Source organism: Ambystoma mexicanum, chromosome 1q (assembly GCF_040938575.1).
Source record: "Ambystoma mexicanum isolate Mex_15411 chromosome 1q, UKY_AmexF1_1, whole genome shotgun sequence".
Lineage (NCBI taxonomy): Eukaryota > Metazoa > Chordata > Amphibia > Caudata > Ambystomatidae > Ambystoma > Ambystoma mexicanum.
Genome location: NC_090922.1, coordinates 103,101,816 through 103,128,207, shown reverse-complemented (window position 1 = coordinate 103,128,207; position 26,392 = coordinate 103,101,816). Strand labels below are relative to the sequence as shown.

Sequence of the window (26,392 nt, the reverse complement as noted above, 5' to 3'; positions counted from 1 at the left end):
AGATGATCATGGTCGCCGGTTTGGTGGCCTTCGGACATTAGTTAAATCAAATCACCTTCTGTAAATAATTGATTGTCCAGTAAATACCTATAGTCTATTAGCCACTCATGTCAGATACTCGGTAGACTCAACTTTCGATCTCTTGATTCTTAACATCTACTGGCATCTGGGTGTTTGTAATCTAAATGTGTTTACAGATGTAATTTCCAACTGTATTCATGAGTGGCTAGACAAATGGACACATTGTTTAATTGTGCTTTCAGGCAATTTCAATTCTGTCTGCATAAACCAGGGTACAGATCATGGTATTGCCTCAACCCTAAAGGGCAAAGTCTGGTTTAAAAAATTAGGAGAAATGGGTCCATCTCTGGTGACGTCCCAAGTAAATACACTTGGTATAATGGGTGCTGTTTTTTGCGCGCTGGGCTACATTTTTGTTTGTAGCAGTTTATTCGACAAATGTACCACTGTTAATATACTTTCAAATGCACATTGTGATCACTGTACATTGTCTGTTGGGATCCGGTTAGGAGGTAACGGTGGTTCTGGACCGGGGATTCTCTCGAGTGGCCTTACAACTAACCCTGCTTGAAACGGGATTAACTGGAATCCATTTACAGTTTCTCGTTGTCAGGATGCAGAAGAAAACCGCAGAAGCTGCTGGCCCCATGAACCTCCTGAAGCGTTTAGCTCACTGTCTAATATGAACAGACAATGTGCTTCTCTCCCCAGAAGGAAAGGGGAAATGAGATAAAATAATAAACCAGGTCCTCATCTTCAACAGACCAGAAATACTCTCGAGACCTGAAACAAGAAGGGCAGGACATTACAAGTGTCCTTGACTCTTCATCCCTGGAACTGATATTGCATCCCCCCCCCCCGCCGCCCCCTACTGCTCCTTCATCCATGAAAACCCTGCTGAATAGCCTAGAGGTTGCCTTCAAAAACCTGTGTTCATTATTTCCTTTTTAAAATGTCTCTTGGTAAAATCTTCTTTCTTCTTGATTTTTTCTGAAGAGGGTTGTCTTTAATGTCTTCACTTTTTTCTCTCTACTTCGCTTGCCAGAGTCTTTTGAGGAAATGTTTTATTGTTCTCCATTTGGTTGCTAAACCTGCACTTCCTATTGCAACCTATTTAACTAATTGTTTAACTGAGTTGTTTTGAAGAAACCTTTTTACAACTGAGATTAAACTAATTACAGACTAGCCTCTCTGTTTACTTGAAAGGTTACATTTCAATTTGAAAGTTTACTGAATCCTTCTAGGTTAATGTTTTGTAATCTGTCTCTCGGCAACTGCTAGTTGCCTTCTGCGCTCTGGAGCGCTTTCTCTCCTTTAAACAACTGAAACGAAAACACAGCGCTCCAGCGGGTCGCAGTTGTTGCCTGGACACCATTCAAGCACTCGCGTGTAGTCCTTCCGTACTGTTGGCAAGCGCATGCGAGACCGCTTCAGAAATAGCCGAGGCCTCCCGGAGAGTCACGGTACTCGCTTCGCCTGGCTTGGTTACACTCCTGCTTGCAAAGTTATTGTTAGGAAGTCTCTTAAAACATTCTTTCTTTTAAACTAAATGAATCTTCCCACCAAACCTCTGGATCATGTCCCACGTAGTGCTGAAGTCTCTGAACATGAAAATAGGTCTAAAACTGGAGCTCATACAAAACAGGTGATGCCTCTTGGTTTTCAATCACTGAAAGGCAGTTAAGAACACTTGACAAAGATCCATGTAGACTCAGGATTCCAGACTGACCTCATCAGTAGAATCTTGAAGTGCACCCACCATCTTGCCTTGGGCTAAGCACATCTTCCTGAAATTAATACTTAATGAGAAAAAATAGAACTAAATCTGCCTACCCATTTACACATTATATATACATATCCAGAACAGCATCCCAACACCTAAATCCAATCTATGAACAGACATGGATGTCCAATTATACTTCATTGTTTGCTTCATCCGCTAACTGTTTAACTGATGAAATCAATTCATTGCACCTGTTCGATGAAAGTTGGAAACTACCTGTTGACTATTCTCAGATATTGGAAGCAATTAAGAACATTAGTGGCTCACGCACCCCAGGCCCAGTAAATGATCTAATCTTTTATTCAAGGATTATCCCGAAGTTTGGGCTCATATTTTATCTACTCTGTTTCAGCATATTGCCCAGACTAATCAATTCCCCACCTCGTGGTCAACAGATTATGTTCTGTCTATGTACAAAAAAGGATCCAGGTTAGATCTGCTCAATTATCACCCAATAGCTATCCTTGATGCCGACAGCAATGTCTTTGCAGCCTTGTTGTTGGGCCATCTTGAGAAATGGCAAGTTAGTACTAGTCTTATTAAGAAATGGCAAACAGGGTTTTAGAAACAGCTCAGCACCTCGCTTAATGGCTCCTTGTTGAAGAGCATTATCAGCCAATTAGAACACCGGAAGTATGACTCCATTTATGTTGCCACCATTGCTCTTTCTGCTGCGTTCGATGCAGTTGATGGGGGCTTCTTATGGCCTAAGCTAAATGAGTGGGGCATCCCAGAGGGGCTCCTATGACTTATCGGCTTGTATACCAATTCAAATGTTCAAATAAGGCTGGACAATGAGGGGTCCCTAACCAGAAAAAAAAGGCAACATATTGAGGAGCCAGGCAGGGTTGCGTTCTAACTCCCTGTCTGTTTAATCTTTATATGTTGGATATTGAGGATTCTTTGATGCCAGCTGCATTTGCCGCACCAAAAATGTGTAATTTAAAGGCAATGTGGCTGGCATATGCTGACGATTTTCTACTCTTTGACTGCTCCGGGGTTGGGCCGACAAAGATTAATTTCCGCATTCCATGAATTTGCGACAACACACCATCTGAAGGTTAGCCCCTCCAAAACACAAGTTATGCACTGTGCCAACCAGAGGAAGGCAGAGCACTGTACTTGGCGAGTGGGTTTAGAAGCGATTGGTCAAGTTAACAGCTTTGTTTATTTGGGATATCCCCTTTATGCTAAATCCCAATTGATTCAACTAAAAGACTGGCTTAGGACTCACACTTATGAACCAGCTGCTGAGAGAGGACTCTAGATACAGCAAGTATACCTTGATTCCTGTTTTAAAGTTTTACGAAGCCAAGGTAATCACTAAGGTGTCATATGGGATTGAAATTCTGCTCATTGAGGTTCTGGAAAGTCTAGCGGCTTTAGAGGGCCTAATTTGGCGAAAGATTCTTTGCTTACTGCTTTGTGTTCCTCTATCGGTGGTAAGATATGAACTTGGTATACAGGCATTCTCTAGGGCTCATTGGAAGTTCTTAATATTGTTTCATAGAATACTATGTCCAAAAAAGGATTCATTATATGCCGATATTCAGGCCATTAAGGACAAAAAAGGTGACTGTTCTATTGTTATATTTTCTAATATGTGTACCTCCTTGCTTAACAGAATTGACCCATCTGTGGATGAGCTGGCCCTCAACTCTGTGATAGTCAAACTCCATCTATTTCGGCAAGATTGGTCTGCTACCGTTGACAGAATGCACACTTATAAAATCACTAAACCATTGGAGTGGTGATCATAAACGTGTTGGAGTTCTTGCTCCTTATATATTGATTTACCTGATGGAGGTATCAGTGCTGTTTCTAGCATTATAGATTCAATCTGCTCCATACACAGGAAATATTGGTTAAATATGGCCATCTTCAACCTGAATTTACCAAGTGTCGTTTCTGTAATGCAGTTATTATTGAAACCTTAAAGCACCTGTTTATCTCTGGCGCAGCAATCCAAGGCTGAAGGTTAATGTTTTTCAAGAGATTTTCTGACCTTCACACGGGGGATGTTGAATCCGTTTGGCAATGTTGCTTGGCGGGATGGTTAAGTTCAACTGTGATAGCTGTGACAGGATTTGGGAAATTCTTAAAACTGTATATATCCCCTATTGCCTCGACATTAGAAGGACAACTGGACTTTTTATTGTTCTCCAATTGTTTTAATGGTTGTCTTGTTCTTGTATGAATTATCTTTTTCATTTTTGATGGGTTTATATGCTTTTATCTTTGTACTAATTGCAAGATTGTATCAGTGTTAATCCCTGTATTTAAGAGGGGGCCGACCCACTTTATTATATCAGATACATTGGGTACGAACTAATACAATTCTACTGTTTGTACACCAGATACTTTAGGGCAATTTTCTAATAAAACAATATTTTTTCAGTTTCTTTGGAACTAAACATTTCTGGGCGATAGCGCAAGTTTATTTCAGCTGTATCTTACTACAGTCACAACAACTGTTGAGTGCTGTGTGCAAGGGGTATGGAGATACAGTTATTAAACACCCCCCACTTCACATATTAATCTCTCTAAATATGATCTTATCTTGTAATAGATTCTCCTTTACCAGGCCTATAATTGGCGATGCAAACAAGCAGTCATGCTGGTTTCATTCACAAGCCTACTATGAGCACACAAGGCTTTTCTTATCATTGTTCAAACATAGGTTGTCACTTGAACAAGTAGAGGCACAGTTTGCTATGCAAACTGCCACTTTCGGTTTTACACTAAATTTGTGTTGACACGCTTTCCGTGCATGGGCTTGGCCCCTTCACTATGGGAATTGGACATAATGCATCCGAAATAATGGGTGTTTTTGGTATTTTGCTGGCATGGCATTGTTTGGGAACTTGTAAGGAAGCCACTCACAATTTGGTTATATTAAAGAGGAGCATTTGCACTCTGTAGATTACTTTAAGCATTTTTGTTTGCATTCATTTTGAACACAGTGTTCTAATATAGTTAACCCCAATGTTTTCTTTTCACTTTTTCTTTTTTTTCTTTGGACTGGCCGCCTGGTGTACCTCAGAGCCTCACATGCCCCTGGCAACCCCACCAGTCCTCTCTGCACTTGCCTCAGGGCCCTGCACCGCACCCTCCCACAATGCAGTTAAGAATTAACCCAAAAGAGTGGCGCTCTCTGCACTTACCCCAGTCTCCACTGACTGGGTGCACTTGGACCTCCCCCTCTCTTGACCGTCTGAGCATTTGCACAATCCAAATGCACCTTTGCCTGAAGATCGTCTGTGTGTTCTCCCCGGTCTTCACCCCTTAATGTGCACGTGGTAAACTGCTGAATCCTGGTCAGGCCCATTTGCTGTGTCTCAATTGTTAAATGTATTACATGCACTTACTCAGCCTGTGCAGACTATTATCGTCTCTGAAATTCAAGGACTCTGAGCGACTGTTTGTTTTCCCCATGTTTCACCCTCCTTGAGCGCTCTGAAACACTTGCCTGTGTATAGACGCTTAATAAATAAACATTACCATTGTTGGTGGCTTTTTATTTTTACTTTCCTGCTACTCCTATAGTTTAGAAAGTGATTGGATTAGGGTTTTCTGTTCACCATCTGTGGAATAGCAGACTTGCCATTGTGTATGCCATTGCGTAGGCTTGAGTAGGACCCAGAGGGGGTCGAAACGCGTGTCGACTAAGGGTTTAATATTTCTGTGAGGGCAAGATCTCGTGTCTAAAAAGGTCAAGGCTCAAATTTGTTTGTGAATGCAAGGTCTAATATGTAACAGGCACAAGAAATTCTGTGTTAACATCTATAAAATCTAGTTAATGAACTTTGAATGTTTAATACAGGACATGCACAGTTTGAGTAGTATATTCTGTAAGAAAGTTCCTCATTATCCCTGGCTTCACACAAATCTTACACCAGCACATCAATGGAATAGCCAGCATCCATTTTGGTTCCCCTATGCCTCCGCATGGTGCCCTTGCCAGCTTAATATTATGTGTGCTCTCCGAGCTTTTTGAATGCATTTACTTTGGTAAACAGCTCTGAGATATTGGGCCACATTACAGGTTTGGAGGTCCGGAAATAAGAGTACCGGTAGCAACGTACCAGCACCCTTTCCGGGCGGTCAAACTAAGCAGACCTGACCTGCCGGGTGTTCAGGCCGCTACCAGCAGTGTTTTCACTGAAGCACCAGCACCGTTAGCAATGGTGACGGTGCTTCAGGGGCCCCATTCCCGTACAGAATGGGGATTTACAGTTTCCCACTCCTGCCATTAGCACTGGGAGGGCAGGCGAAGGAAACCGTGTTACAGGGTTTCCAGTAACCCGCCACCTACCGGTGGGTTTTACCGGCAACTACGTAATGAGGGCTACTGACATGCTTTCTGCATGAAAATGTACTAATGTTACTCTTGGCATCACCACCCCACCCATTGTTTTATAATCTGAGTGGTAGTACACGACATACGCTTCCACTATAAAGTGTGTCTTCTTAACTTGTGTTTATTAGTTTTAGACATTATTATGCCTCCATTATATCGCCAGTAGCCTTTTCCAACCCTAGATTGCTCAAACTGTTCACAGTTTTAGAAGCCAACTTGTAACTGTCAGCAGCTTTCACCCCTCCTTCTGGTGATACCTGCTTCAAGGACAGCCTAGTGTGCTTGGTGTGAGAAACCTGAAGGTGTCTCATCTGCTAGTCCCTGGGGATCTGTCATCCAGGTGGCAAGGACACGGCCATCGCTATTGGATCCAGTTTCTGGGGGTGAACTAGTGAACTACAATTGGTCTGAGCCGGGCTGAGGGAGACTAGTCGGATACAAAGAAGGGATCCGAGTCCGGCGGAGGAGGATCTGCGGTGAACCGTGAATATTTACGGAACCTTAACATAAGGGGATCTGAGCCTGGAAGAGGGGGACCTGCAGTAACGGAAAAGGAATCTGAGCCCGGCTGAGGGGAATCCAGAGTGAGACACCCGATTCACAAAGTTGTAAGAAGAAAATAACATTCTATTTTTGTTTTGTACATCAGGCCCCCCGAATCAAGAGACTTTGACGGAAAAGAGACTTTAGAACAGAAGGCCCTGATGCTGGAATTGGAACTGTATCCTCGTGTCAAGAGAGAGCCAGAGTGTGTGCTTGGCTCGAGTGAACCGCCTTGCCCAGTGCTGAAAACGTGGGGAAGGGGGACCAAAGCCCAAACATTCCGACTTATCATTTTGTGAACACTTCTTTCTTTTTCATGAACATTCCCAAAACTATTTGTAAATTAGCTGTAAGGATTGGCAATCGATTTTTTTTTAGTATAGGCCCTTTTATTTTGACAAGACTTCACTAGAACTGTATTCTTTATTATTTGATGGTCGAAGCTTGCTCCCATCCTAGATTTAGGTTTAGATAGGCGTTGTCAGAGACATCAGAGGTCATGCGGGAAGGGTTAGGTTAAGAGCTAGGACACACAGAGTCAGTATAGCACATAAGTATGAGGGTTGTGGTTTTGTGTTCAATGATAAATAGCTGTCTGTTTTCCTAATGCCTTTTCTCAGATCCACAGAGTTGAGCATCCAAAATGGTGGGTTGGGCTCAAACCCAGGCCAAGCTGGTGGATCCCCCCAGCAGAGATCCAATTAAGAATGTTGAGGGCAGATTGTCCTGGCAGTCCATTCTAAACTGCCTTTCATCAAGTGTGAACTAGACTGCTGTCGACAATTATCTGGTGGGAGTGCAGCTTTTTGGCTAGCTACAGCAAATAACTTATTTAGTAAAGACTTTGAACTAGATGTTAGTCAGTGAAAACAGCGAAATAGGAAAGCATAATTGTTCTTATGCAAGGAGTGGTCATGTAGTATTAAGAACCCTTAACAGTTCCGAGTGACTTTGGAAAGCATTTTGCGCGACCTGCACGCATCACATTAGGGAGGCAGGATACTTTTGGTAGAGGAGCTTACGTTTGATTATATATCTTGATCCCTTTGGTCATGAGGGAGCAGTAGTTGGTGGAGGGGGGTTGGTGGCATTGTTTCTTAGACAGAGGAAACACGATAGCTTTATAGGGCGAGGTAGGGGTCAATAACATGGGCTAATGACCCACCACTTTGCCTCGGACCATAAAGTGGGGCAAAGGTCACTATCCCAGGCAATAATGACCTCTCTCTTTCTTTTTAAGGTTATTGCACATAGTGGAAGGAGCAAATCATGTTGTGAAAATAAATCAGCAAACTCAGTAAATTAAAAGTGGTTTTATTTTGTACTATTTTAATAACAAAATAGTCTACTTAAGTAGGGCATTTCAATTGCAAACTTGGTTAAACGGGAGACTATTTAACATGAGCTTGATTTAGGGGTAGTGTAAAAGTAAACCATTTCTCTGTACGAATGTACTTTGCCATGTTTTACCTCTCTCTTTGGTTTGTAAAATAGGATGCTGAAGCAAAAAAAAAGATGCCCTCCAACACAGGTAGTGGGCTTCATTACGAGGTTGGTGGTAACACCGAATCGGACGCCTGACTTCCCTGTGCCCCCGGGACATTACAAGTCCTGGCGGCGCGGGAAGTCAGGCTCGGGATTTTGTAATTCCTCATACCCATAGAGTCCTAGAGGACTCTATGGGAGTGGGGAGACGGAAGCGCCGGCACCGTTGCCAACCGTGCCAATGTTTCTGTGAATATTCTGCCTACTGGGGCCGCTGCGCCTGCCATGGTCAGCCCTGTCTGGCGCAACAGCCCCAGCTTGCAGACTCGTAGTGTGGCGGTCTGGAAACAAGGGTGCCGTAAGCTTACTGGCACCCTTGTTTCCAGACCGCCACACTTGCAATGAGGCCGAGTGTCTTGTTGAAAGACATTTTGCCAGGAAAGTTCCCGATCTGCTTTTGAAGTCAAAATGCAGTCAATACCAGTAGTTATTGACTGCATTCTGAACCACTCCGGTTTGCTGAAAGGTCAACAACGATCTACAAGTGCTAATAGGTTTTAGAGACCACCTTTTACTGACTATAGGAACTGGGTGTTATTTTTGGCTGTGCAGACAGTAGCAAGAGGCTGCTTATATAGAACCTTGGTGCGTGAGCAGTGGCAACAGGTCCTTTGAAAGGCCCTGTGATATGGTGAGTGCGATCCGCTTGTGTTCAACCAAGCCAGACATTCCGGCGCAGCAGATTTGGTACCAGCTGTTTCAGAGCTGTGACTTTGGCGCGGCTCCCATTCAGACGTGACCTGTTGGCTGCGACCAAGAAGGCATAGGAAGCTGTCCGTGCTGGAATTGCAGTGCAAACAGCAATAGCCCGGCGCAGAGACCTATCCGTGCCGGAATGTTACTGTTTGCTTAAATATATTGGGCCTCATTACAAGTTTGGCGGTAGCCTTGCCGGTAAAACCGGCAGGCTGCCGCCAAACTTGCACATTTTTCCGGCCCGTGTCAATGGGGAAATACAGGGTCATTACAACCCTGGCGGACCCTGTATTTCCCCATTGCCAGGCGCCGGAAACTTTAACTCCCCATTCCCATTTGGCCCTATCAAATGGGAATGGGGAGGTCGGATGCACCACAAGCAGAACTCGTAGTTTACCGGTCCAGTAACTACGGTACCCGCGAGCTTACCTGTACCGTAGTTATCGGACCAGCAAACTTGTAATGAGGCCCATCGTCACCCTAAGAAATAATAAATGCAGTGCTTTGGTTGACAGCATATTTAACCCACACACCACACCCTCAGTACGTGGAATTGTTGGCAGCAGCTGAATGGGAGCTGTGCCAAAGGAGTCGCGCCAAAACAGCTGGTGCCAAATTGGCAAAATCTGTACGCAGTGGAAAGAGATGAATTTGAAGTCCCCTTGGACGCAGTACCAAACCAGTTGCTTTAAATGCCTTGCCCTGCAGGCAGAGGGCACTGTACTCTACAGGCACTGGCACACTTACACTGGGCTGTCTCTGGTGCCCTGCAGCAGCTCTGCCAGCTCCGCTCGCACTGGATTATCTGGTTCCAGGTCTGTGGAGTGCTTCTCCGAGGAGTGCTCTATCGTCCCGCCTTTCCCAAGATCCCTGTGTGAGAAACAAGACACACTTAAGGGAACAGGCATGAGGTAGCCAGGGGCAGCACGCAGGCAGATTACTTTGGCCGGTATGTATGCTTTAGAAATACCCTAACAATCTCTCTCTCCCACACACACACACACACACGATTGAAACAGTGATATAAAGACACAAGTTCAACTCCTACGCGGAGAGGCAGTCATTGAGTGCAGCTAAATATAGTAACCGAGAGACACACGTCCGTTTAGTGAGATGCCACAGACCGAGATATAAATACAATAACAAAAATACAACACAAATGATGGTGCATATTTTACATTTGGGGTCTGGGTCATAAAACAGACCCGGGCACCAATGAAAAAGTGGCCGACAGTTGCGAATGAATTCATTCCTTTTGTGACAGACAGTTTGAGTAGATCCTAAAGGGGGGGAGTCAGGGCGAAAGGGGAAGGAGCGCAAAAACGTTGCCAATTCTGCATTTTAAAGGATATGTGTTCAGTGATGCTGCTCAAAACTACTAGCCTCATAGTGAACTAACCAAAGTAGGCCACTTTTGCCAGGAAACTGGCCCATTGTGACCCCAAAACACTGGCTCACACAATCATGTTGGGCATGGAATTCGGGTATTGCCATATAGGCCAGTCTGAGCCTGCTTACAGTGTACAGTTCGTCTATTAAAGACTTTTGCTGTAGTACGATACTTAATCTGGACGGCACTGGCCAAAGGGCCTGCTGGCAAGTTACATTAGCCTGGCAGCATACACGATTCCAGTGGAGAACAATAGATAAGCTACTGCAGGCTGAGACATAGTGCCTGTCAGAATATAGCACCATGTAATAGCGGGGACGGCACCAGGGCCTTTTAACTTTTACTGTTGTAATGGGCCTCAAAACTTAGGGTGGCCCTGAGCTGCTGACCAAAGTTGACAGTCTTATCATAAAGCAAAAAATGTCTTTAATTCAGTGCATTACTGTACACTTTGCAGCATGCAAGTTACATGCTGCCTTTGCTGGCACCCTTAGGCCATCCCCTACCTCCGACCTTGCCACCTTGCTGACAAAGAGCACTTAACAGCTTTCTCATAAGTGGACATTTTAGTGTTTCAGCCCCATGATGGCTGCCTTTCTTTGTTTTGCTGTGCAGATGTCAAACTGGTCGTGTGATAATCTGCAGTTACTCACCCCCTTCCACCATTGCTTTGTCAATGGAGCCCCAAATTGGGCAGATAGTATGCACCCTTTCCCCCATTATAATCTATGCATCCCACAGGTGACTCGGTTGGGTTTTTCGCAGCTGAAGGCAAGGGCAGGCCCCAAATATCCTTTTGAAATGGCCCCCCCACGAGCCCTCTCACATCTTTAGCGGCCCTGCTGTGTAACAGCCAGGCCTGGCATTATAAATCAGGACACCGTGACAGGGCTCGCTATGCCACTGTGGCATCATTACCTTTGAAAGTTCCACGTGAATCTGAGTGTGATGTCTGAAGTGCCGTTCTGAAGCTCTTTCCTCATCTGCTCGCGACTCGGTGGGCTGATACTCCAGAGAGAACCTGAGCTGCCCTCAATGCGGGCCGTCACAATGTCCTCATAGCTGTACAGGGTGATGAACTGCATGGCGACCTGCCGGGGGAAACATGCAAGAGGTTAACATGCGCACATAGTCAGCAGCAGCGGTGAAAAAACAGCAACTTTACGTATATAATGTACCCGCTTCGTCGTGTGATACCTTAATGCAGAAAGAGAGAGAGAAGAAAATGATTAAGAAGTTCCTTAGCTGTAAAACTGGACGACACACACTCGCACCTCTCCTCCCATCCTCCAGACAGGGCAGGCGGCATGGAGGTGTTGGAAAAGATTTCTCTTGAAGAAACGTTCTCTCCATAGTCCATGGACCACAAACGTTTTGCATTGCTTTATGTAGCCTGATCTGACTTTTTTGCACTCCACTGGGCTTTAGCTCATTGTTATGGGGGAAACTGACATGTCTGTCAGGCTGTCAGTACCGAGAAACTGTGCTTCTATTCTCTTTCGACTTTGTGGCCACTTGTTGGTAACATTTTATCAATAAGCAAAGTACCTTACAGTACCGCGCAATGGGGTCTTTGTGTTTTATGGCCCTAGACACCCTCTACGGAATTTTGGGTGATTGTACAGTAGCTTTTTCTTGTATTTGTATAACTTTGCAACAAACCTTACTGCGTTTACTGAGTCTGGCTCCAGACTGTGGCTAGTGACTAACATGGCTGTGCCATGAGCTCTTTTTTTTCCTGTTCCTTTGCCAATTTTGTCCCTTGGCCTTCCCCCTGCCCTTCCAGGGCAGAGATCCCCTTATGAGTGCATGCAGTTGCCCGTGAAAGCTGCTTCTTTCGTGGGTCCCTGCAGGTCATGTGTGTAGGTACCCAGGAAGTGGTCTGGAACGGTCTTGTCCCAATCCACACTACTGGTGCCAGGGTGTCTGCTCTGCATGGGAGCATTTGAACCCCAGCAGTCCCTGATTGGACTACTGCTGGTGTGCATGCATGGAGCATATCTTGTCATTGGTGGGCTGAGAGCGAGTACTCACCGGACTGTGGATAAGAGGAGGGGTCATGCATTCATTCCAGCAACAGATCAGAACCGATCTGGAGAAGCAACCAAGTATCCTGAGGAGCCAAGCAGAACAAAGGATGCTCCTGATACGCACTTGAAGAGAGCTGGCACCCGAATCCCGCTGTTGCCCGGTGGATCCCTGCTTTGCGCCTGATCTCATAAGACTTTTGAAGGTGCTTCGAACCCTTGGAGTGGTAGGACCAATCAGTCTCAATGCCTTCTGGTAACCCTGCAAGTGAGCTTGTCCAGATGTCTCCTTGGGCCATCTAGTGGGCTGTCCAGCTCTATCCGTTGTGGCCGCACAGGAGCGTCGCCATTTTGAGTTTCGACCAGGGACTTTGGGGAATCTGAGCTTATCCAACAAAGCACCCATCTGCCAAATTTCATCGTCCCAGCCCCTTTGGGCCACAATATAGAAGGCTGCATCATACCGCAAGAGTTGGGGCCCTTTGCATCACTGACAGTGATGGTTGCTGAATATGCTTTTCCTGCATTCTTTCCAGTGCCCGGAGCCTTGTTGCATCAGTGTTTTATTCATCCGAATCAAGAGTTACAGCTCTTGTCCCTTACCGGACCTGCAATCGCAACTGCAGTGCTTGAGCAGGTTGATGCCGAATGGAGGGCAGGAAATCATACTCTGGTGACCATGTCTAGCCCTGCCAAGACTGGACCAAACCAAGCTTAGGGCGGTGAGTAGTGAAGTCACTTACTGGTGGCCCTTTGCTCATCCAAACACATTTATGCATAGACAGTTCTTTTGGGCGTCACTGTTAGCTTGGCTCGTATTCGCTTCCTTCGGCCCTCCGAAAGTTGGGAACTGCTTCATTCATGGTAGCAGATCCCCTTCTGACTCTTGGTACCTGTTTCACCCCTTCAGAATTCTTCCCCTAAATTTTTCCTGCTCTCTAAGAAGTACTTTGTAAAACTTTATGCATGTTCAGGAGCTTTTATGTGTGCATTGAACATTGAGCACAAGGCTCCATTGATCTAAGGACTGGATTTATATTAGGGTTGCCATCTCTGAAGATTGTTGTTGCTATAAAAGTTATTCACTCTTTTCCTTTGCAGGTGTTGGTGGAGTTATTAACTTTCTCACCCTAACTCCAGCGAGTGTATATGGGATACATTACTCACTGTAATCATATTTCTGATGCTTGTATCTGCTTAGATTCACATGCTGTGCATAGGCCGACATCTAGTGGAAGCTGCAGAGTATTACAGTTTGTTTTTCGAAACTCGAAAATGGGCGTCGACACAGGGCGTGCCAGTAATACTATCCCTAGTGTGACGTCCACTGTACCCATGATCCCTCTCGCGTGTAGGACCATCAGATTGTATTTTTTCTGACATGAGGTAGCATGAGGAGTAGCGCGAGTACAGATTATCCAAGCAGATAGAAAGATAAGACTACAAGCATCCATGAGGGGAGGAAGGGCGGGCCCATGGGAATCTAAGCAGAAACAAGCATCAGAAATACGATTACGGTGAGTAATGCATCCCTTCTGAGGCTTGTGGAAACTGCTTAGATCACATGCTGTGCATATAGCGAGCAGTGTTAGAGGAAGGAGGTGGGATGTGAGAAGGGTCATGAGCAAATAAATGTCTTAGAACCGCTTGTCCCACTTGAGTATCTGTCTTGGAATGAGTGTCAATGCAGTAGTGCTGAGTAAAAGTGTGAATAGAGCTCCATGTAGCTGCTTTGCAAATGGTGTCAAGGGGTACATTTGCAATGAAAGCCAGAGTGGCCCCAGTGCCTCTAGTAGAGTGGGCTCTTGGCGTAAAAGACAGAGTTCTTTCAGAAAGGGGAGTAACATAGCTGGATACAATTGACTATCCACTTTGAGATGACACCTTTAGAGACGCAATCTCCTTCTCTGCCTGCAGCTACGGAGACAAACAGTTGGTTTGTTTTTCTTAGCGGCCTGGTCTTGTCTACGTAGTAGTGGACCGCTCTTCGCACATCTAGAGTGTGTAGTTTGACCTCAGCAGAGCTTCTGGGTTCTTGGAAGAAGGACGGAAGCTCAATGGACTGGTTAACATGGAATTTAGAAATGAACTTAGGTGAGAACCTAGGGTGCGTTTGTAGAACCAGTTTATCCTTATGAAGAGTAAAGAACGGATCCTGCACTGACAGAGCCTGCATTTCACTGACCCTTCTTATGGATGTAATGGCTACTAAGAAGGCAGTTTTATAGGTCAGGTGTTTGAACCCATGCATAAAGCCAATCTCAAAGGGTGGGCCCATGAGCTTAGCAAGCACCACATTAAGGTCCCATCCTGATGGTGGGTTTGAACTTGGAGGGTGGAGTCTCTTTACCCCTTCCATGAAGGCTTTAACCACTGGTACTTTCCACCACAAAACCTGGTTATGGGAGGTGGTGTAGGCCGATAGCGCTGCCAGGTGTACATTGAGTGAGTTAAATACCAACCCTCCATCCAGCAGGTGAAGCATGTATGTGACAACATTGGAAGGAGTGCAATCAACCAGGTTGATATGCCTATTCTGGAACCAGATAACAAATCTTTTCCATTTGTCAAAGTAACAGTGCCTCGTGTTAGGTTTCCTAGATTCTTTTAGGATGTTCATACATCTCTCTGGTAAGTTGAGATGTCCAAATTCTATGACCTCAGGAGCCATGCTGCCAAGTTCATTGAGCTGGGTTGAGGATGCACTGTTTGACCTTGGTGCTGGGACAGTAGGTTGTATCAGCACGGGAGTCTGATGGGTTTGCACACCGCTAGTCTGCGTAAGTGTGGGAACCACGGTTGCCTCGCCCACATGGGAGCAACTAGGATGAGCGTCATCGATTCCCTGTGCATCTCATTGACCACCTTCCTCATGAGGGGTTGGTGGAAAAGCGTAGGCAAACATCCATGACCAGTTCATCCACAGGGCGTTCCCCTTGGAGTGTGGCTGAGGGAACCTGGATGCGAATCCTGGGCATTGCCTGTTTTTGCTTGTGGCAAATAGGTCTGTAGTGGGGAAACCCCACTGTGAGAAGATGTGTTCTACTACTTCTCTGTGTAGACACCATTTGTGTTCTTTTGGGAGGGGATCTGTGCTTAACGCGTCTGCTAGTGAATTGAGATCCCGTGGAACATGTTGAGATGACAGGTAAATGATCCGTCTGAGTGCCCATGTCCAGATTCTCTGGGCAAGCCTGGACAGATTTGGCGAATGAGTCCCTCCCTGTTTGTTTATGTAAAACATTGCTGTCGTACTGTATGTTAGGATCTGTACTGACAGGTTCAACAGGTGGAGTTTGAACGCTCGAAGCGCTCTGAAGACTGCCAGAAGCTCTAGCAGATTGGTATGATTCTTGGCCACTGAGTGAGACCAGAGACCCTGAGCTGTGTGGTGGAGGAGGTGTGCTCCCCACCCTGACAGGGACGCGTCTGTAGTTAGTACATCTTGTATCTCCGGATCGTAAAACGGTTTCCTCTTTGACAGGTTCTCTCTTATCCACCAGTGAAGACTTTGTACAAGTGTTGGCGAAACGACCACTAGATCGTCCCACTGACCACTTGCCCGAGACCCCTGTTTTGCCAACCATTCCTGCATGGGTCGCATGCGCAGGCGCGCGTCGGGTACCAGGTAAATACATGACGCCATCATGCCTAGCAAACGCAGTGCTTTGTGCACCCTCATCTGGCGACCGGGCTGATATATAGGAATTTGCAGTAGTAGATTCCGAATTCTTTCCTCTGATGGAAAGGCCAGCCCCTCTTGAGTGTTTAGGACAGCTCCTAGGAAATATTTGGAGGTGCTTGGGACCAGGCTTGATTTTTTCTCGTTGATAGAGAAACCCAATTGGAAGAGGAGGTTGATCGTTCTTTGAATGTTTGATCTGAAAATTACTGGAGTCTCCCCCGTGATGAGCCAGTGGTCCAGGTAAGGGTACACTGGGATTGCCTCCCTGCGTAGGTGCGCCACCGCCACCGCCAGTACCTTGATGAATACCCTTGGATCCGACGCTATACCGAAGGGCAGCACCTTGAACTGGTAGTGTTGACTGTCCACCTCGAAGCGCAAGAATCTTCTGTGCGCTGGGAACATTTAAATATGAAAATAGGCATCTTTCATGTCCAATGTTGCCATGTAATCCCCCCTTTTTAGGAGGGGGATTACCTCTTGGAGAGTAGTCATGCGAAATTTTTGGGGCTTGACATACTTGTTTGCAGGGCGTAAGTCTAATACTGGGCGCATTGTCAAATCTTTTTTTGGCACAAGGAAGTAAGTTGAATAAATACCCTTGTTTACCTGGTTGCCCGGGACGAGTTCTATCGCGTCCTTGCAAGAAGATTGACGATCTCCTCGAGGAGGATCTTTGGTGGTCCAAGGAATGTATTTTTTGTCTTGGAGGGTGGTTTCGGGGGCGCTCGAGCAGTACGATGCAGTATCCTGTGGACACTGTGGACAGCACCCATCTGTCTGATGTGATCCCTTCCCATACTTGGGTGAAGTTGGAAATGTGCCCCCCCTACTGGGGATGAGTGAGAAGGGACCCTGAGCGGAACGTCAGTGCTTTGCGGGAGGCGTACCGCCTCTGCTGGGGCTGCCTCTACCACGGCTCCTTTTGTTTCCTCTGCCGTAACTCTGGGTAGTCTGCTGGGTGTTACCCCATGGTGTACCCTGTCTTTTGGCCATGTGGGTGACGAAAACTACTATTCCCTCTTTGATTAGGGGGCTTATTTGTCACTTGTCCCAGGGACTTCAGAGTGTCATACTCGTCTTGGGCAGTCTTTAATGCGTCCTCAACCGCTTTGCCAAACAGAAGATTAGGCTCCACTGGCATGTCAATTAGGGATGCCTGTGTTTCGGGTTTAAACCCCGACTGTCTTAACTACGCATGCCTCTTAATGACAGCGCTCTCTGCTATGAGCTGGCCAGCATTGTCTGCGGCATCAAAGGTTGTTTTAAGGATGCAACCGGACACGGCTCTTCCCTCCGACGCGATCTGGGCCAACTGGCCCTTTAGTGGTTCCGGTGCGGAGTCAATGAGGGCAGCTACCTGCTCACACTGGTGGCAATTGTAACTTGCCAGCAGAGTGGTGGTGTTGGTAATCCTTGCTTGGTAAGCGGAAGTAGAGGCTACCTTCCTTCCCAACCCGTAAATTCTGTTGCTCTCCTTGTCTGGGGGAGGGGGGCCTCAGATGATGAGTGTCCCCGCTCTCTTTCTGGTGTTTGTAATTACCAAGGAGTCGGGCTTCAGTTGACCCCTTATGTAAAGTGGGTCTGACTGGGCGGCCCTGAACAATTTCTCGATTCTGGGGTTTACAGCCCTGGTGAGATTAGGAGTGAGAAGGGAAGGATCAATTCTCCTTTGGATGGACTTGAGAATTGGGATGGCTTGAGCAATGGGTCTTTTTTCTCCTACTAGTTCTTCTGCAAAGTCCCTCTCTTCCTGCGCCCTTTGAGTGTCTATGCGGAAGTGCTCTGCAGATTTTGACAAGACCTAATTTAGGAGGGGCTGGTTATCTACTGGAGAGTTGGTAACCTGAGGTTCTTTGCTAACAGGAGAGTCTATCCCATAGACCACTGCAACGTCTTCCTCCTCCCCATCTTGGCCCTCGTCATCTCCATAATAATCAACCCCTGTTTGGTTGTCCAACATTACTAAATCTGTATCCTCATCATACTGTTGAGGATCTTCACCATACTGTTGGTAGGGTTGTATGTAGAAAGGGTCTGAACCCAGGCCCTGAGTTGGAGTCTCAAACCGAGGTTTTTTACTAGGGGACTGAGGGTCTCTGGATCCTGAAGGAGTAGCATTCTCTGGGGTATAGCTGAGGAAATGTTCCGGGTTTTTAGAGTAGAAATCAGCCAGGGAAGACATTCTCCTCATAACCCTGTCTATTTCTTCACTGCTCCATTCTTTGGAGCTGGGAATGATGACTTCCTGAGAAGTCTTAACGGTCTTGGACCTAGGGGCAGAAACAGGGGTCTTGGATTTTTGTTTATCTGAAGACTTCTGTTTTTCCCTATGTGTCTGTGGTGCAGAAGTAGGTTAAGAAGACATTTTTCTGCTGTTTACCCCATCCCCTTGAGAAGAAGAGTGTTTCCCTGATGTTTTCACCTTCTCTGAGCTTTTCGATGCCTGGCGTCGAGATTCGGGGGTACTCTCTCGCTCTACCGAGTGTGCACGTTGGGACACTGAGGCAGACGCCGTGCGGGCTGCCGGAGTCGACTCCTGGTGTGCGGCCTGGGGGTGGAGGTTGGACTCGTCTTCTGACGAACGTACCTCCATGACTTGGGGGAAGCGAGGCACTCTTGGCAACTGTGGATGGTTGCCTTGTGTCATGTGGCGATCTCGACCTGGAACGGCCAGAGGACACCGATTCCGTGGAGCGCTCTCTTTGTGCCTCTTTCCGAGAACTCGACACACGTGTCGAGTCTCGATTGGATTTAGAGTGTTTATGTGTAGTAGTGGTGTGGGTAGCGCTCGTGTCGCCGGCTGTGTTCTCCATAACTGCCCTGCCGGACAATCTTCCGAGGTTGGGGACTTGCGCTTGGGCGTATTTCGACACCTCTGTGCCCACGCCGTCCAAAAGTACAGCGTCGCTGCCATCACTGAAGGCACCCTCCGCTTCCATGGCCTCGAGTTGCCTGGCGTGGTGGGCCCAACGTTTGGTCGAGCGGTCCTTTAGTGTTTTCACCTTGAACAGGCTACACGCTCTGCAGTTCGCCTCGGGGTGATCCCTCGGCAAGCAGAGGTTACAGGTGGCGTGTTTGTCAACCCAAGGATACTTGCGGTTGCACTTGGGGCAAAATCCATATGTACCTATGGCAGCTGGCTGGTGTGTGTAGGAAATAATAATAAGAGTGTAGAGTATGTTTCCACCCCCCAATCTCCCTACTTTTGGGGGCCGAGGCCAGAGGCCTTCCAAGGTCCGGGCCAAGGCCAGCGGCCTTCCGAGGCCCAAAGTCCGTCATGCAGCTCTCGACGGTTGTTTGTTCTTCGGACTGGCGTCGATCTTCGATGTCTCGACGTGGGAGTGAAAGAACGGGGAAATTAATATTGATTTTTTGCAAAATGGCTGAAAGCCAGGGAACTCTGCGCAATGCTTCCGACCAGTATGGTGGAAAAACACAATCTGAGGGTCCTACACGCGTGAGGGATAAGGGGTACAGTGGACGTCACACTAGGGATAGTATTACTTGCACGCCCTGTATCGACGCTCATTTTCGAGTTTCGAAAAACAAACTAATACTCCGCAGCTTCCACTAGATGTCGGCCTATGCACAACATGTGATCTAAGCAGATTCCACAAGCCTCAGAAATATATGTTACATAGTGTGTTGCTTGTGTGGCGTTTTACTATTGCAATTAATTATTAATTTTTGTTGTTATTGGGTCTATAATAAATAGTATATTTTTGTATACTACTGTCTAATTTTAATTCTTGGTGTTTCACTGTGTGTGCTCATTTGAGACCTCTGATCACCTTCACTCCTCCTGATATTTAGCCTTGACTGCTCTCCAAGCTACCGAGAATTGGTCTGGCTATCTTCCCAGAAGTGTTCCCCTGTTCATCTAACAAGGGTGGTGTCCTAAACATCTGTCCACCAGGCCAGAGTTTAGAAATCCATTCTAACAGAAGGTAAATGTTACCATTCTCAAAATAATAATATATGAGCATTTTATATAGCGGTCATTATTACTCAGTTTAATGGTGCTGAATGTACCAACCACAGAAGGATAAAGACTACTTGTCCCTTCTGCAATGCTCCCATTAGGCTGGATCCTCCCAGATCCGGATCTCATTCAACCATGGTCGCTAGGATCATGGGCGAGCCATGTCACCACAATTCCACTTGAAGGTCTGAGTAGGAGCCATGTGCAATCCCTTCTTAAAATTGCACTCCCAGGAAATATTGCAGTACATCCTTTAGGGTTTGAAAGTTGTGTTCTCCTCTCTCCCCCACAACCCATCTGCCCCATCTCCACCCTGCACTCCACACCCTCCCGTGTTATCCTCCCTCCTGCACCCCCATCCACCCCTGCCCTTGTACTGCTCATACCTGGTGGAATCCATAGTAAAAAAAGATCCATTTACAGCACTGCCTTCTGGGGTTCATAAATATGAAGTGAGGGCAAGCTCCATGTGAGGGACCAACGCTTAACCCATGAGCTATCCATTTGGGTTAGATTTTCAAGCCCTGCTTGAAAATCATTACTCTATCATTGGAATGCAAGCACAGGTGACACGCACTAAGCGCAAAAAGGATGATTTTAAGGCCCTTCTGCATGTCCTGTGGGAATGGGTAATGCATACAACTATGTTCAGAATGCAAAGGAGCGACTTTGCAGATTTCGCTTGGTGCAGTAGCACTTGCAGCAAAGTCACATTAGAGGACCACCCCCACCCCCGTGGGAGTAAAAGGGACAGGGATGCCCGCATGCTTGGGGATGTTCTGCCCGTAGGAGGTATATGGAGGGTCCCTTAACAGCTCCCAAACACACATGCAGTGTGAAAAGAAGCATATTGGTCAAACTAGCATTATTAAAAAACCCAGGAAAGTAGAGAGATGCCAGAGGCCCCAATACTACCAACCTCCTCATGAATCTAATAAGGCATAACACTATACATGACATCATGCTCCTCCTGCAGGGACTAAGGGAACGCTGCACATTGTGTAAACCCTTCAGGCGGCCGGATGAGTATGTTCGGGGAGGTATCCAGTGCCATATCCTGCCCCTGCTCTCACTCCCTACCATCAGGGTGAACACCCCTTCATATTGTGGCTGGGACTGGGGAAAAAAACAGGATTCGGAGCAGAGAAATTCACAGGCTCACCCACCGGTGAGATACTTCCATCCTGCACATTGCCGGTGAATTCTGGTTTGATCGTTACAACAAGGTATGAACAGTCACCTCGCCGGAAAAGTCCAAGTCCACTGGAAGAGCCATCACTCAAGCCGGTAAGTGCCCCACAGAACCACTCTACCCTGACATCACTTCCACCTGACCTCAAAAGGGTGGCCTGGGTTTTTAAACCCTCTCCCGTCATAGGGAAAGGAATAATTAATGCAAATGATATTCACCAGAAAAATAATAAATACCAATTGGGCAAATCTCAAGGAAAATCTAATATACCCGATAACATCTTATGGTAAATACCTAGCCAATCCTATACTCTAAGCAGAGAGAGAGAGACTGGAGAGTGGCCAAGCAGTACGGAGGCGGAGGCATGTGGGGGTAAGTTAGAGGCTTAAGGATAGACCTCTAAGCCTGCTGAGGGCTTACAGGTCTCAGACACTGGCAGAAATCAGAATAAAGGGAACAGGAAAGCAGAAAGCTTGATGAGGGTTTAGACCAGAAGTAAAGTAGAACAAAGATAATTAAGCCTACTGATGGCCATATCTCAGACCGTGGCAGATGCCAGAGACCAGAAGGAAGAACCAAAAGTCTGTAGAGGGCTAAAGCTCTGACCCACGAGGGTGGTGACCCAGCCAGCCAATGACCCTAAACACTGGGAAGAATGGCTTGCTGGTAACAGTGATTATAGGTAACACATTCTGAAAATATGGTGGGAGATTTAATCAATAAGTAATAGTTTGAATTAACTGTGAAGGGAAAGCTTCTTCAGTGCGAGTTAGAGCCATTCAGGAAGAGTATTTTGTTCCAGTGAGCTTGCCGTTGGGAAATAAATTGAAACCAACGAGGAAGTGCAAGTATAGGCCAGCGAGCAAGAGCAACGTACCGCTGCTTGTTACCTTAGTAACATTTCTGCTTGCATGAGGCCTCCTCTCAGGATTCAGTGTGATCAGTGCTGCTGCAAGCACTTGCATATTTCTTTACTGCGCGTGCAAGGATTCTCCATTAAGCTGCGAGACTGCCCTGGGAATAAAACTATCCTCAGCCTCCAGTAGAGAAGCCAGTAGCTAAAGATAAACAATTCTGTCGTGTTCACAGGACTTGTGCAAGTAAATGGACGAGGCAATTGTACATTGTTGGAAAGGCTCAACAGAGTCTAGATTAACTGTTCAAGCAATAGTAGCAGGTTTTGAGGCTAGAAGAACTTCCCCATGGGAGCGCTCTTCTCTGAACAACAGCAGCAGAGAATGATGAGAGCAGTTGAAGGCAGCATCAGACCAAGTTAAAATTTAAAGACAACACCTCCATATTAAAAGTATTTTTTTACCACCTCTTATCTCTCAGGAGAGGTGACCTAGTACAGAGATGTCCAGGGGAGGCAGCATATCCGGAGAAACTAGATAGGGTAGAATAGCAAAACAGTACTGACTTTTAAATCTTATTGTGTTTCCTATAGGTCTCCAGAAGAGAGTGGAGGTTGAAGTCTGAGTTTGGCATTTCGTTCAATTTCTTTTTCCCACAGATGAGTCCAGGGTTCCACTCGCTTTTTGGAGAGGTTGTAGGCTAGCCATTCACTGGGGTCTACAGGGGTTGGCTACTACCTTTGGCAACCAGTCGTTAGCACCCAAGATGGAGAAATAGACTGATTGATATGTGTTTTAATGTTCACTCATCACATTAAAGAGGATAGTCTGGGTCATCCCAGGAAAAACTGGTGATCGAGAGGCATTGGAACCCTGGAAGACACTTCATCCAATTGACTACCAAGTATTGCCCTGTCTGCCTCACTAGATAAGAAAGTGGGCAAGAACACCGAGCCTTCTCCCTGCCCACTATGCACCAGATGGGCTTATTACAGAAACCATCAGGCCACGTGGAAGCACTCAAGCCCTTTGGGCGAAAATGAAAAGTGATGCTATTGTTGCATTAGCAGGGAAAAGCAGACACTTTCTGATCCTGACCCTGGGGGTGGTGTTCTGCAGGAGGATCACATGGGGGAGGAACCAGGTCAAGCAGAGTGGAAAGCCCCTTGTATAATTTTCCCCAAGACCCCAATCTTTTGATGGCATATTGTAAAGTAGAAAATTTAACTAAAACCAAATTTGATTCTGGGAGCTTCAAGTCCCATAATTCCCCAGAGTAGACCATTCTTGACCAAGCAAAACTGCCTCACCATAGCCAGAGCCATAATTGGCACGCGACTTGACTACTGCAATGTCCTCTTTGTTGGCACCTCTGCAAAAAAGATAAAAAAACTCCAAACCGTCCAAAACAATGCACTCTGGGCCATCATCGGCATCCCCAGAAGGGACCACATATCAGCTGCCAGGAAGCAAGCCCACTGGCTTGCCATCAAAGAACGTGTCATCTTTAGAACCCTGCCCCTTACACATAACCACGCCACCCCCCCACCCCTAAAACCCAACACAAAGAATTCCCAGATCATCCTCAGCTAGACCAACCAGAACCCCCTACACCAATGTACTCACAGTGCCCATGGTTATGCGAGCAAGGGCGGGTGGATCCAGATTCCCATTCATCGCCGCTACTCAGTGGAACTCCTTGCCACCTCACTTTAGAGGAGTATCATCCCACATAGCCTTCCGCAAAGCAATCAAAAACTTGCTGTTTGTTTGAACCTGCCTGCGCCTAGTCTTCTGTACAACAAATGTCTAGTAATGTCTCGCATATAACACTGGTACGCCTCCTGTAACTAAGTCATCTTTATTTAACACATGTTTGCTCCATGGAACTAAGTAATCTTCTTTTAACAGCGCCTCGATGCCCGGGGGCTGTCAGCGTGCTTTATAAATGCAATGAATAAATAAATAGTACTGGGACGAGGAAGAGGACTGTAGAGGCCCACAGCTGCAGATTGCAGTTAATCAGGAGGAATGATCCACACCTGAGGAGGATTGGGAGGCATAAAACCCCCCCTAAGGTGCAGGCCATTAGACAAGGAGATGCAGCAGTAGTAGCAGGTGGAGCAGTTTTGGATTCTCCACGCAGCAGCAAAAGCCGAAAGCAAACTTGAACTGAGACAATGGGACCTCAGCAGTGTGTAATTGTGTTGCCGGTATCAGAGGTAAGGGGTTGCAACTGTAGAGGTCGCACAGCGGGAGTCATACCATTTTGCAGTATTTCCTACTGACAGACAAGCTCAGAAGTCGGAGGAGTTCCACGTTGCTGTGGGAGCCGGGAGAGCTCTAAAACGGACAGACGCCTAACGCGGGAAGCTGTGCTGAGAAGACTGTCGGACCGCGCAATGAAACCATAGCAGAAGACCCAGAGGCAGCGAGGCAAATGGACATGCATGCCAGACCCAGTGATTTCACGGTTATATTGTGACCCAGGAGCGCTCTGTAACCGCCCACTTGCTAAGTCCAGGTAATTGAATCTCACAATTGAGATTAACAAAGTAGCATTAAAGCGGAAGAAGTTACCCTTTGAATATCAAACTAACACAAAGCAGATGTATACTTCTAATGTGAATCAGGTTGATTTAAGAAGGCGCAGAGGGCGAAATAAGAACTGGATAATCATACCAGAGAAGTGTGATTGTGACATTGTGGGGCAGAGCGAGAGCCAACAATCAGAGAGGGCAATAGTTGAATGTCGCACAAGCGACACTGTGCGACCTAATAAAAGTCAACAACAAAAGAGATGAATAAACTTTGAAGAAAAGGGAAACCACCATTGCCCAAGCCAAAAGAGAAATACACTTACGCAATTACAAAAGAACCAGAATTGCCCAAACCAAAAGACGGTGGTTAAGATATTGAGCAATGATAAAGACCCGTCCCCCCTCTAGAAAAGTGGTCTCAAAGGAGCATGGTTTAAACCCATATTGCCAAAGCCAAAGAATTGTGAAAGTGGAGCAGAATTAATATCAGCAGTTGGTTGACGGAAAAGGGGAGAAACAAGAATAGCAGGCTGGCTGCCCTTCTGAAAGAAAATATTCAGAGTGAGAGGAGCCGAACCTGCAGAGCGTGGTAGATACACAGGTGTAATGAACAGCACCAGTGTGGTTCTTGTTTTCCTTAAAACATTTCATATACTTTAATTGTGAAGCACAAGACAATGCTAACTTATTTAACTTTTACCATTGAAGTGCCTACAAGTAGTACTTTGATCCGTGCTGGTAGTAGAGTACACCAGGTCAGAGAACGTTGTTGTAATAAGCCTGGCAGGGGAGTGGGCCAGGTGGAAGACACTGAAGTATTGTGGTGTAGTTAACAATATTGAAGCAGTGGAAGAATCACTAAATTGTTTTGGTGAAATAAAGCAGAAGCACCCTGACACGTTGAGAACATTGAAATAAAAGAGTTGTGTGAACTGTTTCAGAAGTGTTTAACATTGTCAGCCAGGTGGTTTTGTGTACTAAGGCTGGTTTCATATAACAAATACTTTTGTTTCTTGGTGAAACCAATGAAGCAAGAAATTATTTAGACTGATGAGAAGATGTTGGCTAAAGGTCCTTCCCACAAAGAGAAGGAGAAAACTTTGTTGAGCACTTGTGAACTTTTGTTTGAATACAATTTTGGAACTTTTACAATCGAAGTGGAACAAATAGACTACACTGGAACCTTGTTAATAGACAGGATTCCCTGAACATTTGTTTGAAATGTTTGAACAGAAACCTGCTTAAATCTGGGCGAAGGGAAATTCACCCAGATTGGAAGGAGAAAATATTGCTTGTGATACGAATAGAAATATCGCTTTGATTACGGTTGAACTGCCATATATTGCCTTGTTAAGTTGTGTATGTACAAGTGTGAGGGACAGAATCCTTTTGTTAGTGTTTCCTTTAGTTTATTTGCGGCAGGGAAATCCTTGTCTGAGTAGGGATAGTGAGGCGTTTATCCAACCTTTGAGTTAATAAAATGCCATCTTTTGAAAAACCATCACGAAGTTGCCTGCCTCACATTTCTGACCCCTTAAAGGTGTCTGTCAGAATCTTTACCTTTTAAAGGGCCCATCAGCTTCACAGCAGAAGTGTTGTACCACTGAAAGGCATTGAGTTGCACAGGCGGTTAGGGAGAATTCTCATGGCTGTGCGAATTTCCTTCAACCTTAGAGACCCCCCAGCTCTTTTGCTGGACTTTAGGACTTTTTGAGTTTAACCCTGGAGAGATTGAGCCTGTTTTCTCACTCTCTCGTGAGTTTTGATCTGA

At 46.2% G+C, this 26,392-nt stretch overlaps 1 protein-coding gene across 5 annotated transcripts in view; it reads right to left on the bottom strand.

The window, feature by feature from the left end:
- Nucleotides 1-26,392, bottom strand: part of PIEZO1 (piezo type mechanosensitive ion channel component 1 (Er blood group)) — a 960,480-nt gene that overhangs the window by 17,612 nt on the left and 916,476 nt on the right. For all 5 annotated transcript variants that reach the window (XM_069635852.1, XM_069635881.1, XM_069635891.1 and 2 more), the window contains 2 exons: nucleotides 11,257-11,429; nucleotides 9,696-9,818 (listed from right to left, as the gene is read on the bottom strand). In XM_069635852.1, coding sequence (XP_069491953.1) covers nucleotides 9,696-9,818; nucleotides 11,257-11,429 — 296 coding nt within the window. The remainder of the gene's footprint in view (nucleotides 1-9,695; nucleotides 9,819-11,256; nucleotides 11,430-26,392) is intronic.